The following is a 15,954-nucleotide window of genomic DNA, read 5'->3' on the forward strand; positions in this document are numbered from 1 at the left end:
CAAGGCCTCATCAAACATCTTAAGTTGCCCAGACTGGACTCTAACTTTAGGACCCTCCTTCCTCAGCCTCCCAAGTGTAATGTTCTACTTTGCATATGTATCACATTGTCTGTCATGATTTACCTGTTATTGCACATCCAGTCTGTTTCTATCTCATGGATGTTGTGAATGGTGTTGCAGTGAACACGGGAGAGCTTGTAGCTCTTTGAGATCCATTTTTCAATTCTTTAGGATAAATAGTTAGAGGATCCTCCGTAGTATTTTGCATAGCAGCTATACCATTTCACATTGTCATCAATAGCATGCAAAGTTCCAGTTCTGTCATATCTTTGCTAACCCTGTATATATCTATCTCCAATGGCCATCCTAACAGTTACGTGGTAATTTCTCATCATGGTTTTGATTTGCATTTCTCTGGTGATTAGTGATATTGATTATGTTTCTGTGTTTTAGTTGGCCACTTGTATGATCTTTTGCCATGGGCAAAAATAAACTCAAAATGGATTAAATATTTCGATACAAAGACCTGAAACTATAAAGCTCTTAGAAGAAAATAGAGGAATGCAAAAAAACAAAAAGAAAGAAAATAGAGGAATGCCTTTATTGTATTGGTCATGGCCATGATTTCTTGAATAGGATATCAAAAGCACAAGCAAAAAATGTAAAAATAGACAAGGGCCATCAAACTTAAAATCTTATGTAGAGAAAGGAAACAATCATATTAAAGGTCACCTGCAGAATGGGAGGGAACATTTACAAACCATATGTTTGATAAGGTGTTAATATCCAAAACTCTGGTGAAAGGAAACATTCCATGGAGTCTAGCTCAGGAGTCAAGAAATCAGTTCTGTTAAGGACCAGGCAGTAAATATCTAGGCTTTGCAAGCCATACAGTCTTTGGCACAACAGTTCAGCCATCTGGTGTGGCATGGAAGCAACCATAGACAATAGTGAGGAAGTGGGTGGGCATGGCCTGTCTTATAGGACGTTACTGGCAAGAGCAGGCTGGGAAGGGTATGGCCTGTGGGCTACATTCGCTGACCCTGACCTACAGCAGCCTTTCCTATCCACCCACACTACTTGTTATAACCAAAAATGTCTCTAAACATTGCCAAATATCCTAGTGGACGAAGTCACTGTTAGTTGAGAACCTTTATCTAGATGATCCAAAACTATACAGTAATATCTTGGTTCACGAATGCTTCTGTTTGCAAACAATTCAATTCACAAAGAAAAGCATATGGCAAAATGTTCACAAACTCCACATCGGGTAATCAACGTGACCACTATCATCTAGCCTACACAAACACAAACACAAATGCAAACACAGCCATCTTCCCTCAAATTGTAAAACAAATTAAGTTCATAAACTGAGGCTCTCTGATAGAATGAAATAGGACACATTTCCCTAAAATTAAAAATATAGGGTAGGACAGAAGAATTGAAAGTGACAGTATGTTTGTCTTAGGTAGGTCAAGGTCTCCTCAAATGGGACATTAACCCTGCCTAAATTTGGAAAGCAGCTCAGAAATAACCGAAATGGCAGTGTGCTTGGAAAGTGCTCTGTTAATAATGCAAATATGAGCTTAACCTACTTTTGTTGTGGTGCGGGAAACAAAACAGTTCCACACATTAGCATGTTCTAATGGGACTTTCTGAGATTGAGGGCTGGAAAGGCTGGAGAAAACGCATACTGCTAATTCCCATTTGTGCAAAGGTTTATTTTTCCTGCTTATCTACATTCAGGACTGAGAGACGCAGAGTGATTTGTGAAAGCACGCACATGTTTCTCATTGTTTGGACAGGGCCAGACAAAAATGGCCTGGTTTCACTGCAAATTGGCAACAACACATGTTTTTGAAAGTTGCAAACAGCGTAACAGTCAGGAATAAATCTCAAAGAATGTTGTCCTCTCTTCTTTTAGAATAAACACCTGCTTTGCAAACAGGAGAGTAAAAGCTATCTTAAAAAAACACAATTGCTGGTTTCTTTTTTCTTCAGTTTCATCATGCTTTTAATCATTAACAAATTAAAGTACAGCTTGAAATGTTATAATTATAAAATCATATATTTGCGCCAGTAATAGAACAAACCCACGTTTCATTAGGAATTGCAGTTAAGCCCTTTAAACTAATTTTCTCTTGAGAAACAAAGGAAACGAATTGAGCTTTACTCTTCTGGTAATACTCTCTTTCATTAAATATGTTTTTCTGATTGACATGGACCACACATGTGGCTGTGGGCCTTCAGATGACCTGTTTATCACTCCACTGCTATAAACCTCAGTCCCCTAAGGCTGCAGGTGACAAACTCAGTGGCCCTCTCTTGCCACACGGGAGCCCCTCGACACAGTGCTGTGATCATTCCATGTGGCAGGATTGCTTCTTCCACACGTAGGATTGTGTGATAGGACCAGGCCTTGTCCCCATAGCCTTTCCACAAATTCATGTGTCAGATCCCCCAGGCACTCAGCTCCTGAGATCACACGTGTCTGCGTCCTTCCCAGTGGACATCCTGTCACCTCCCTTGCAGGCTGGCCGGCTGTGGGCTCAGCGAGTTTGACCCTTCTGACTGCAGGGCTTTCTCTCCGTCCCTCAGGTTACCACGGCCTGTACTGTGAGGAGGAGTACAACGAGTGCCTCTCCGCCCCCTGCCTCAATGCAGCCACCTGCCGGGACCTGGTGAATGGCTATGAGTGTGTGTGCCTGGCAGACTACAAAGGTGAGCACTGCTCTCTGATCGGGGTGGCTCTGACCCGGTCGATTTCCCAGCTTTAATGCACAGGCCTCTAATTGGAGTGTGAATTTGTTTAGAGTAAAAAAATTGAATGTTGAGAACTGGAAGATTGATTTATGCGTCCAGGGAGAGCAGTTTGCCGTTCTCACCCCCGGGCGTTACACTGAAGATCGTCTCTCCTGCCCTCTCCTGCTCTCCTTTCTGTTGAATATATAAAAAGCTGGGACCAACAAAGCAACACTGAGGTGCTCCGGGAGGGGAATGCAGGAGGCTTGCACAGTGCGGAGAGAGGGGACCCCTGGAAGGCTGGCTGTGCAGAGCCAGTGCTGTACTTGCTGGCCAAGGACAGGTGGAGTCTCATATATGGGCGAATAAGTTAGTTCTCACTGAATGAATCAGTCGGGAGGGAAATGTTAGTTCCTTTGAGTGGATGCCTGTCAATGTCACTTTGGAAAAACAGCTGCCATTGATGGGGTGTTTATTACATGTGGGCATGTTCTGAGACCCTTATGTGCATTAACTCATCGGATTCTTCTAACACCCTGTGGGGCGGCTGGTGACGGTGTCCCTCAGGAACCTGGCCAGCTCGGTTCCCAAAGCCTTGTCCCTGCCTCTGCATTGGCCTCCAGCCATGATTCGTGGACGGTGTGGCCACTCTGAAGTCCAGACACCCCGGCCAGTGATGTGTGCCAGGAGAGCCTGCTTGTTAGTTGTTGCGTGCACCTCTCTCACATGACACCAGGCCTGCCCTTAGATTCTTGTAATAGCTGTTTGGCTTAACCTTTCATTCCCATCGCTGTTCACTTGATGCCTTCCAACTGCCTGGGGACTTTGCATTGTGATCAGTGTTGCTTCTCTTGGTGTGTCTCCACCTCAGACTTACAGATGCCCTGAAGAACTCGCCGGAGCCTCGGGGGTGGAAGGGCTGGAGCTGGGCCCTGGCTCTGCACTTGGCGGGTTTGGTGCTTCTTTTAGAGCGTGGTGCTCTTCCAGAACCCAGTGCCACCTACGTCCTCAGAGGCACAAAGGCAGGCACACTGGCTTCATCCTGATGGCTTTCAGTTTGAAATTGGGCAGAGCACAGAAATAAGACTGCATTCAGTTGTGGAAAGAAGAACGAGGGTGATGAGAGTCAGGGGCCTCAGTCACTCTCCTAACCATGCTCGGCGCTGCCCAGGAGCCAGGACAGATTTCTTAAGCTGAAGAATCTTTATTCTCTCTGTTAAGCAAAGACCGTGACGCTTACCAAGGTTTTGTGTTTCTTCAGTAGAAGAGTTAGTGCGGAGAACGTGCTTCAAAATTTAGATCTGCTGAAATCCTTTAGTGTGTGGTAGAAGGTTATGAAGTAGATTTCATCTTTATAGGTGACAAAGTCATTAACAAGCTGTGTTCTGAATGCACTCCTGACTTTTCTATCTTTGTGGGGTTTTTTTATTTGTTTGTTTTGTTTTTTGTCTTTTTCCTTTTTATCGGTACCGGGGATCGAACTCACGACTGCCTGCTTGCAAGGCAGGCGCTTATGCCACTGAGCTAAACCTCCAGTCCCTATCTTTGTGGTTTTGTTCTTGTTATCATTGTTAAGTAATAAAAAATATAGTGGTATGTAATGCACATCCCTAGATTATAATCCTAACTTTTTATATGGCTTTGGAATTGAAGGCTAGATTTTATTTTTTATTTTGAGACAGAGTTTTTGCTAAGTCCCCCAGGATGGGCTCAAACTTGCTGTTCTCCTGTCCCAGGCTCTGAAAATGCTGAGATTACAGCCATGGGTCTTGCATTTTTTTCCATTTTTTCTCTTGGGTGTTCCAAAATTTTTTGCCGCTTCCTCCAAGCTCCATATTGAGCTACTCGGTCCTACCATATAAATGACTTTATATTCATTGGATAAAAGCGTGTTATAATGTGTAAAATCTTTGGATTGCTCTGATTTGCCCAGACCTTCATAGTGGTGGTTCTTACCTCAAATGTTCTTTGGGTTTGTGAGGATAAAGATCCTGGCTTCACCCTCACAGCTTCTAACTCACTGGGCTGGGGTGGGATCCAAGAATTCAAATTTCTGGTAAGTTCTTAGGTAATGTGCTGGTCCATCACAATGTTCACCCTATAAACTTAGCTGGAATTATAACCACTAAACCTTTCTTCTGTCCCATTTCAGCTGATCACGTGCTACTCATCTGGCTAAATGTTAGTCTTTTCCTATATGCTATAAATTCTGCCCCTCCCATCTTTCCAGGAACTTTCTCTAGCATTTCTGTCTGCACCTCTTCAACCTTGAACTCCTTGTTCCTTTCCTTCACCCCATAAATATGTTTATGCATCTCTTACTCTAAGAAGGTGAAGATTCTGGAAGATGGCAGCTAGAGTCTACCTACAACATCCCCGATCCCTCCGGACTCTGGCAACGCTGACTTGAGAAGATAAGAGTGTCCAGGAGGGGATCTCAAACACTTCTGAGAGGATGGGCAGGTGCCTGGAGGCTTTCACTTATGCTATCTAGGAGTAGGGGATGAAGGGCTGGGGCGGGAGGCCAGGGCTCAGTGCACACAGGGCAGATATGTCTCCTGGCCTCACAGAGGCTGGTCCCTGTTAGAGTTGAGCTGAGCTCATCCTTTGATACTGCATGGTAGAGAGAGAATAATGTTGTCCTGCTCACATTCAGAAAGCCCTGAGGATTCCAGCTGGGAGAAGTCTCTCTACCTCAAACCTTAGCAGACAGGATCTAATTGGTTGGCCCATCTAGTGCCAGATGGGAGACCCCCAGTGTCCTCCATCTGTGGAGGCTCCACCCTCCAGCTCAGCCAGGACAGGGACCTGCACTAGCTGCTCACAAATAGAGTACAAAGAAAAAAAACCCTAAAATTTAAATTGAGTCTCTGAACACTCAAGAGGAAGTGAAGTGAGTCGTGTATACTGTTCAAAATTAAATTGCCATCTGGAAGAGCAAAAGAGGAACTATTTTGTGATAGACACAAAAAAGGAGGAAGTGGAAAGCATGAGTGGAAAGCTAGGAAACATGGAGGAAAGATCCAGGAGGCCTGTTTCTTTTCCGGGGCAGTGAGGGTGCTGTGGAGGAGGAAGGAGCACGTGGACTCGAAACCAGAGCCGGCCTGAAGAGGTCTGTTAGCTGAGGACAGCCCAACCTCAGGCGCCAGGGCTCTCAGCGTACTCGTGATGATCACCCACAATTTGAGATTCCCTCATAAAATTTCTACGTCCTGGGGTACAGACAGATTTTTATAAGGTTCTGAGAGGGTGTGCAAGGTACACACAGAAGGAAAGAGTGAAACCAGCTCTGCGCTGTTGCTCTGTAGGGAAGGTGAATAATAGTGGAACAGGACTTCAGACGCCAAAGGAAAGAGGCCTTGAGTGAAGCACCAGCTGTACTTACGGGCAAAAGAGAGATAGGGCTGCCCAGGCCAGGAGACAGAGCATAACACCGAGTACCCTCTCTAAGAGTGTTGCTCTAAGCAGTGTCCTCACATGATCACGCTATCCTGTAATCCCAGCACTCTGGGAGGCTGAGAAAGGAAGATTTCAAGATGAAGCACAGCCTGTGAAACTTACTTAGTGAGACCTTACTTGAAGAAGAAGGAAGAAGAAGAGAAAGAGGAAGAAGAAGTAAAAAGAAGACAGTAAGAAGCAAAGCAAAACAAAGCAAAATCATCTGGGGATTTAGGCTGTGTATCTCAGTATGAAGGCTTGGTGTTCAGTGTCCAGTCACACACACACACACACACACACACATTGTTTTAAAAAGTGTTCTTATGACATAAGAATTAAATCAGGAAGGCATCTGGCAGAGGAAGAGGAAGAGGAGAGTGCTGACTTTTAAACTCAGAAGTCAACTTAAGGAGGTGATATAAAAACAGAAAACGATGTTCTTAAATTTCTATGTAAATCCTATATACATAGTAATCATGGAATGAAATTCTCTAATTTTGTCCTCTGCTTGCTTGAAATATTTTTTTCCTTTTTTTTTTGTTTCTACCAAGTCTCTCAGGAGTTGGTGCAGATGAGACCTGCCGGATTTCCTTACTTTGTATTCTTTTGTGAATCCTCTTTAGTGGGCTCTGTCCTGCTGGTTCACAGATGCATTCCAGGGAAACCCCTGGTGAAAGACTGCAAGCCGTCTCCTGGCATCCAGGATCCTTTCCTTTTCTCTCAACTCAGGGTTCCTGCCCCTTGACTCTGCCGTCCCTGGGGCCCCCCTGCATGTCTCCTGCCCCCCTGGTTCTTCTCTCCCTGTTCTTCCTCCTTGAATTGTTGCTTCCTGGACACTGTGCCGCCTGCTGGGCCTCGCAGTTGCCTTCATGGGCTTTTCCCCTCACCCTCGTCTTTGCCCTCACCACTCTTACTTATGTACCTATATTTAATGGTCTCTGAAATGTTGATCCCAAACAGATGTGACTTGCCCTTTTCCAGTAGTTTCTTTGTATTTGCGGTGATGAGTCTGTCAAGCCTTGTATCGAGTGCTGTCTAGATTCAGACCTTACTCTTCCCTGAGCTGTATCCTAATTGCCCAAGGCAGTCACTGTACCTCTTATTTTTCTTTTAATTCTCTGATGCTGTAAGTAAGGGGATTTGCATAAAGCAAATGCACAATAGCTATGTTTAGCTAGATTAAAACTACTGTTTAACACAGCACTTAAGTAAAGGAAGCTAGCTCCAGCATTTCCTGAGACGTAGGTTTCCACTGTGGATGAAGACATTGTTAGAAAGCAAAATGCACTAATGGCCTCAAAGAAAGTCCGTTTAGTCACACCAAAAGACTGGTGCATTCTTCAAAGTAAGTGCAAGTTAGTTCACAACTCAGACTGTTCACAAATCAAGGTACAGCCTCACAGTTGTGTTAGTTTGATATCTAGAAGAACAAATTAAATGATCAATTATATACTTGCTTTACGTTTTTGGAGGCAAAGCTTAGAAAGGAAACATTTCAACTTTAATTATGAAAAATAGTAAAACATTTAGAAAAAACTTAAGTTTGTTTGTACTTATACCACATAACATGAGCAATAACAATTTGTGCAGTTTTCATTTTTAATGTTTTATAGTTATAATTGAATAAAGCTACAAAAAATTTGTTGTTGTGCCCACACTTAGTATGATCTTACATTTGATTCATGTATTATTAAGAATATATAAATGGGTTTGTAATGCTCCTATGGAAATATTATCTACTGCCTTTGTTATGCAGACTTATGGTTTTACTGATTGTGTCTAATATGGGGCTACTATAAATAATTCTGGAATGAACCCTATGTTCATATAATTTTCATAATTTTTGAATTGTGGGTGGCAGTGACCCAGACAAAAGATCACTGGGTTTTAGGTTTGATCACAGGCACCTATTTGTTTATTTTTAAGTGCCTGTACAAGTAAATTGACGGCCAAAAGGGAGAGAACGCTTTCTTTGGTGGCTGTAATCATTGCCTTTGCTAGGTTCTGGTTAAGCAGGGATGGAGAATTTCTGGGTGTTTTGAGTGGCTCGTCCCTTCTCCCGTACTGTGATAGATATAAAAATGAGTGTGACAGGATTCCTTTCTTCTTTAAGCTCTTATTCTCCCAGAAGAGCAGGCCGAGGCTGGCCAAAAGAGGAAGAGTAAGACCGACATTAAGATGTTGATTAACTTCTGAGATGGTCTGGAAACTGTGGAGCTGTGTCACAGTTGGAATACCGGAAATTTTTCATGGAGAAAGCTAATCTGAATACAACAAGACGATATCCCAAAGCAAATTTTAAGTACAGAGCCCAGTTCCCATACATTTCCTTTACCAAGCTTATTTTTCTTGAAGATAAAACAGTCATTTTTAGTTTTCAAAGACTAACTGTGACTCAGTGTGTGAGAACAACAAAGCATTATAATTGATGTAACTCTTTTTGAATTCTTGTGCATTTTAATTCTAAAATCGACTTCTATAAGAGCCCTGTTGGATGACACATCTTTTCAGAAACTTCTTACTTCTCCATCCCTTAATATGAAAAGTATGAATTTTTGTTAGTTTTGACTGAACTACAGTTTATTTTTGCTCGAGACTAAACGCAAGTTTCGTAATTGTGCGTGCTATGGCTTTGGCCGTGGGATGATGCGTGTCACTCCATGGGCTCAGTCTGAAGTGTGGGCCTCATGTTCCCTGACGAAACAAGTCACTTCTGAGGCACATTTGGAATCTGGAACGGCGTCTCACTTCACACTGGCAGTCTCACCTGTGTGTCAGCCAAAGTACACTGGCACCTGTCATCGCGTTGGAAAGGACTGGGTTCTGGTATTACAGCCCTCATTCCTTCCATGTATTGAGACGTGGCCTCTGCCCTGCAGGTCCTGGAGACTTGTAGCAGAAGCAGACAGGAGAACAGGTAGATTGTGACCTGGCACAGTAAACTCTGTAGCAACAGGACAGCAACCTGCTCATAACATGCAGGGGCAGAACCTGATCTGTTCAGGGAAAGTTTCAGTTCTCCAATGAGGTGCATGTGCCTTGGGGACTTGACAGATGAATTCAAAGCTGCCAAAGGCAGTGTGGGTTGGAGAAGACAGTGAAGGAAGGCACCTATGTCAGGGGAAGCAGCATTCCTGCAATGGTGCTAGGCAAGTGCCTGGGATCCCCAGGGAATGACGAGGAGCACAGGAACAGAGGCCTGGAAGAGGGTGTTGTAGTCAGGGGCTGCAAGGAGAGCAATTACATACAAGACTCAGAATTTATAATATTATTTTATGGTGGTCACCCAGAGTTAAATACAACTGTCCACACACTAAAGACCTAGAAAATCCAGCTGAGGAGTTAGATCCCACAGCAGTGTCCTGCATGAGTCCAGTGAAGACCTGGAGCCCATGACAGTGGCTGCCACAAGTCCAGTTGGAGCCCTGTACCCCACAAGAATGGCTCATGTAAGTCTGTTCTATGGATCTGTGCTCGGTAGGCCCAAAGGTCAGCGGTGGAAGCTAAAATGTCTGTGCCAGCGGGGTGAAGGATTTCACATGCCAATAGGCTGAGGAATCTGTACTGGAGCCAAGAGGCAATGCTCAAAATAAAGACCAGAGTTCCCCCTGAAAAGCTTCACAGCCATCCTCAGTGACAGTGAGGTCCTACACTTCTTTGATGATGAGAACAACTGAATACGTATCAGGAAGCTAGCATGACAAGCTTCTCTGGATATTAAACAGAACATGCCTCTTCCTCTGGATCCAGTAAGGATCGAAGCTCTCCCAAAGTGAACTGCGGTCACTCTCTCAGTAACAGCAAGGTCCTGAGCTCCTCTGATGATAACATCTGAATTCATATCAAGGGAGCCAGCGTGAAAAGCTCCTCCAGAAAAACCAATGGCTCCAAACAACAACACTTAGGGGAACCCATAATGCTATGCTCTTCTTCTCCATGTCTCTTTTTTATACTGGCAACTTTCCTAGATGAGTCATCCATGCTCAGCGCCACACTGATTTAGTTCAGCAGGTGTTTTAGTTGACCACCAGTTACCAGTCCACTACAGAGGGCTTGACTGGAGGCATCCTAGGTACATCGCTAATGCCTGGGACTGGTTGTTCTCTGTATTTAAAGTTTCTAGCTCACAGTTGTTTGGCTCCAATGACCAACAGAACCAGATGACCTCTATCTATCTATGTATCTATATATCTATATCTATCTCCTCCAAAACTTAGAATATAGAAGTAGGAGCAACCCATGTGCTCACTGGGGATTTGTAAGACCATCTTGATTCATAGTAATTCTGTTTCTGTGAAGATACGCTTGTGGCCAGTCTTCCTGCCAGAAAACTCTTAATGGATGCTCAAATGACTAATGTTTTATTTTTGTTAAAGGAGAAATAATGGGATAAAATTATTGCAAAAATAGAAACCTGACCAAAAGTTTGAAATTGCATATCATCCTGAGCATTTTCATCTAATCTATTTGATTGAAGATTTTAAAGTGAGATGCTTAAATAATTGACCTAGAATTTGCTTTTTTTAGCTTGATTTGAAAAATGTGAATATGGTAATCTGCTACATTATACTGGCTCAACTGGCTAGTGTGTTATGAGAAACTCAGTGAAGATTATCTGCCTGCTCCTACTTTAGGTTATTGGATTTAAAAAAATGGTTTCAGGAATCTCTGAACTTTGGTGGTAGGTGTATTTCTCATTATAGTAAAAAATCTGCTTAGTATCCTGGTGCCCATTGATCAACCTCATGAAAACTTGTAAAGATATGATTCTTTGTTTTTGGATAAATATTTTGAAATAGATCGTATCTTTTTACATTCTATTGTCTCAGCTAAGCACATGCTACTTGGGAATCAGTGAGAAGATAGAAACAAAAACTTCTGGGAGAAGAAGTCACATACACTGGGGTAAAAAGAATGACCAAATTTGAGCTAATCTTGAATTTGGTCTTTGATATTATCATGTCAGGAAGCTTCCTTCAAGTCCTAGAGATGGAAGAGGAAACAAGAATGAGGTAGTGAGAATCTAGGTCCCACCAGATCTGAGATGCTGGGATCAGGATAGCTGCATTAGGAAGAAAGGAAATATCTAAAAGATACTTTAGAAAAATATGTAGCAGAAACTTGCTGATGGCTTAGTTATGATGGTCAAAAGATAAAAAGAAGTTTAAGGCCTTCTCTTCTAAAATGCTTGACTCAAGTCGAAGCATGAATACAGCTAGGCGTTCTGTTTCTGTTTTCTTTTCCTCTTTTGTAAGCCCTGCTTCTTAAGACCTTGACAGGGAAAGGAAAGAAGAGCTCAGCAAGGATATGTTCAGTGCCTGTGTGAGTCACTGGGTGTGGCAGTCATCTGCACATGATGAGTTAAGTAATGAAGTGGAGAACAAATTAAATAAATGCCGTTCAGTTATTATTTGCTGTATATTTATTTTTCTTGAAGGATGGGCAAATCCATATTTACATTCTTTTACAGATTAGAATGTAGTTTATCTTCCTTTCTAAGGGACATGGCATGAGAGAGAAAGGAAGAGAAAAAGACAGAGAGGGAGAGGGAGAGGGAGACAGAGACAGAGACAGAAACAGAGAGACAGACAGATGAAGCCACTTCTCTATCTTGTACTCCATGGTGTAATACCAGCTGATAACCCAATTCACAAGTAACATTGGCTTTGAGGGCAGCTTGGACAATCTAGCATGACCCTGTCTCAAAATGATTGGGATGTAGCTCCAAGGTAGTGTACTTGTCCAGCATGTATGAGGTCCTGGGTTCAACCCCCAGTACTGCCAAATAAATACAAATACACACATGCACATACATACATACTGTGTTCATTTTTACACTAATGGAAAGCTTTCTGTCTTTATAGTTTTTAAATGTTCCTTTTTGTGAAGTGGGTGCTGAGCTCTACAGAGTTCTGGGTAGTTTCATCGCTGGTTTGAGGTAAATCATTCAGCAAGCAGAGACTCTATAGCTTGGATTGCCGGAAACACAAACCCAGGCGTTTCCCCTTGCTGACCTTGCAATCTTAGATTCTTTCCTTAGTTTCCTCATCTGTAAAATGGGGGAACTGGGCTAATTGTCTCACGGTGCTGTACAGAACTAAAGTCCAGAGCTGGCCCACACATGGTGTGTGCTGAGCGATCTGTGTGGTGATCTGATGAGGCCTTGGAGGGTGAAAAGCAAGCATGCAGTGGTGTCTCTCCTGCAGGTGTCTGAGCAGCAGTGGGACTCACTGACCGAGCTGACTTCAACTCCTCACCTTCACGATGCTGTTATCCATCACCCTGACATTTTATTAAGGCTGTCTAGTTATTTTATGTTTCTTTTGGAAACTTAGCGTTTTCCATTGGCAAATTTTATCATTCAGGTTTTTAGCTTTTCCTGCCCTAGGCTTTGGGATGTACAGTTGGAGAAAATAGAAACAAAAGACTTTATAATAGGCCCTATGGACAGGGATTGAATTTGTAATTTTCTCCCACGTATGTTATTACAGCTGTCTAAGGTCAGGAGTGGGTATGTGCATAGGTACATGCGCGTGCACACACACACACACACACACACACACAGACACATACACACGCCAGCAGTCTGCTTCCACACTGTCCCAAGGATGTTCAACTGCTTCGCTTTCAAAGGATACAGGAACTGGCGATTCTCCAATGAGTCACCCTCTTTCCTCTGTCTCCCTGCAGGAGTACACTGTGAATCGTACAAGGATCCCTGTGCCAATGTCAGCTGCCTGAATGGAGGTGCCTGTGACAGTGAAAGCCTGAACGGCACCTGTGTCTGCGCACCGGGCTTCACAGGCAAGTGACCCATAAGCTGAGTTTGCAAACTTACCATAGGTCCCTGAGATTGCAGAGCACAAAAATCCCAAATCTCTTAGCACAAATGATTGTAAAATAGGAATTCTGAAGCATTGTTCGGGTGAAGGTTTATCGTAAAACAGTGGCTGTGTTGTCATTGAGACACATCTGCAATCAGCCTTTGGCACTGGGATTTGCTGAGACTTGGCATCACTGCATGTCCCTAGAGCAATGGGAAATATGAGAAGTGAACCACTGCATGGGCACCCAGAAATGTGCTTGTGCACTGAAAGAGTGTAACATCCCTGAGACTTAAAGCAGGGCAGAGGGCACAGCAAGAATCCTATGTGTCTCCTACAGGAACTGCATGCAGTTCCCACATTTATTTTTATTGAACCATATGAAAGTAACAAGATTTTAAAAGCTGAAGCAAATTAGTGGCAGTGGAATGTCAGGGGAGACACCCAGGTCTGTGGCTACTGCAGGTGCAGATGCTGCTGCTGAGGGGGAAGGAGGGGACTGGGAGAGAGTGTGGGACACAAGGACTAGGTTCCCCAGGAGTCTTGCTGGCTTCTAAACTCTAAATGAGGGAGTTGGCTCTAGATCGGAGATCCAGCCTAGCCATGAGGTCCTTTCTGAGGCACTCTGTGAGCTTCAGGGAGTTTTGTGACTCTTCAGAAGAGATAAGAAATTCTGTGTCATATATCTGGGTGGAGGGGATGTTCTCTAATTTTCATCATATTCTCCAAGGAACTCTGAACCACTGGAGTACAAACTGTTCAAACCTTGGTTTTCCCAACAGATCCTGGGAATCCTGAAATTTAGACAGTGGAACAAAGTTTTAAGTTTTCAGAGTTTTGCTCTGCCTGCAAAGGCATCAGGGTGTCTGTGATCTGCAGATCAGTAGGGGCTGATGGCTCAAGTGTCCGTAGCAGTGGACAGGAAACACATGGAGAGCACCTTCCTCTGCTAGCCTGACTCCTGCTCAGCCTCGGAGGCCACCATTATGCCCAAGCTTTCTGCACAGCCTGGTCCTCATCTATCCCATGGGAGCCTCATTTGTGCTCCTGGGGAAGATGCCAGCAGCCACCATGTGGGAGAAGCAACTTCTGAACTTCTTCCTATTTATCTGTGTCACATCCTGTGTTTTCCTTTCAGGCTTTCCTGGGACTGAGAAGTAGGCTTATTCCAGAAAATGATTCGCAGATGGTTTTGTTTTGCTGAATGGCTTATAAACACACACACACACACACACACACACACACACACACACACACTATTATATATCAGTCATTGGAGGAAAAAAATAATATTGGGGAAGAATCCTGGAGTTTTTCCAGATATTTTTATCCCACTGGTAATAAAAAGCATGGAAGAAGCATTAGAAAATATGTCAATAGAAAAAACCCACTACTTAAAACTGAGCTACTACGAAATCATTGTTATTAATGTTCTGATACTCAGTGATTTTGAAGGTCTGTGTACATAGTATATCATATATAGTGTGTATGTATAAATATTTGAACATAAAAAGAGTTAGACTGCCTGTACTGTTTTGTTATATAAATACCTCGCGCTAACTGATTGCATCACTGGAGCTCCAGCCCATACTATTTTGGAATCTGTTTTTTACTTAAAATATATGTGAATCGATGTTAAGAAATAGCCTTTTGCTTTATCATTTCTACTGGCTGCTTTGTAGTCTGTTATGTGATATGCCATGATTTTTATAAAGTCCCTCTGCAATTTGACTTTTGGACCATTGAGAACTTTTGCCCATGATAAACAACATTAAAAGGAGTATTAGTGTATGCTTATCTTTGTGTACTTGTTATTGTTTATGGTACAGTTTCAGTAAACTCAGGGTCCAGAACACATTCATATTTCCATATTATTCCCAGGGATAAAATAAAGGCAAACATTGGGGTTGACATTCACTTATACCAAGAGTGACAAGAGTGCTTTTTTCATATCTTGACACGAATACTCCAGAATTGTCATTCTGGTAGGCAATGGTGGCACTGTAGTGTGGTTTAATTTGCAGGTGTTGGATTCCTAGACAGGTTGAAAACTTAATTTTTTTGGTCATTTTCGTTTTTCTTTTTATGAACTCTCTATTCATACCCTTTGTCTGCTTTTCTTCTAGTTCATTTATTCTGATTTTTAATATTTTTGACTTGAAATAGCTCTCCATATTTAGTATATTACATTTAAACTGGCCAGGTTATAAATATATAAATATATCACTTGCCTTTTCTGTCATTCCTTTTACATATATGTATTTTGTTTTACGTATGTCATATTTAATTTTACATAATTTGATTTTGATATTTTCTTTCGATTTTTTGTTTTTATGCAATAATCTATCAAGATTATAAATCTTCTTGTATCATTATAATCATTATGAGTTAGTTTTGTCCTTTTAAATCTTTAATCCACTTTAATACACTTTAATCCAATCTTGAAATTTGCTTTGGAATCTTATGCGAGATAAAATATGTTTTTTTCTAGCATATGTAGCAAATTGCCAACTACCTACTGAAGTGCATGTCTCAAAGACACTTCAAGCTCACAGATTCTCTTATCCTTTCTGCTTCAAATATCCACTAACTTATCAAATGATATTGCTGCCACCTTGGGTTTGCTAGTCCATCCTGAGCTCTCTACTGGGGAATCATTTTGACACCTGTGTCCTGCTCTTATTTACCTATATCTACCTGCCAAGGACTCCTAAAAACCTCTTTAAGGCATCTTCCTTGACAGAATCAGCAGCAGGCTAGCTTCATGTCCTGCCTGCCCTCTGGCAGTTCCTCCAAAAGCTCTCCTGCACCCCTTTCCCTTTACTCACCTTTCCCCCACTCTCCACACTGCAGAGACCATAGCCAGTGGTAATCTCATCTTGTTACCCCCACCTGTTGGCATTTCATTGTCCTGATCGTGACGCCCTGAACAGTCTTTGCCCATCCAGCC

General features: G+C 42.7%; 1 protein-coding gene across 1 annotated transcript in view; it reads left to right on the forward strand.

Moving 5' to 3' along the window:
• Dner (delta/notch like EGF repeat containing) overlaps positions 1 to 15,954 on the forward strand; it is a 304,215-nt gene that overhangs the window by 265,974 nt on the left and 22,287 nt on the right. The window contains exons 9-10 of the mRNA XM_063237180.1: positions 2,599 to 2,721; positions 12,871 to 12,984. Of these exons, the coding sequence (XP_063093250.1) occupies positions 2,599 to 2,721; positions 12,871 to 12,984 (237 nt within the window). The remainder of the gene's footprint in view (positions 1 to 2,598; positions 2,722 to 12,870; positions 12,985 to 15,954) is intronic.

Source organism: Cavia porcellus, unplaced genomic scaffold (assembly GCF_034190915.1).
Source record: "Cavia porcellus strain 051 isolate PalLab524CR breed Dunkin Hartley unplaced genomic scaffold, mCavPor4.1 scaffold_26, whole genome shotgun sequence".
NCBI lineage: Eukaryota > Metazoa > Chordata > Mammalia > Rodentia > Caviidae > Cavia > Cavia porcellus.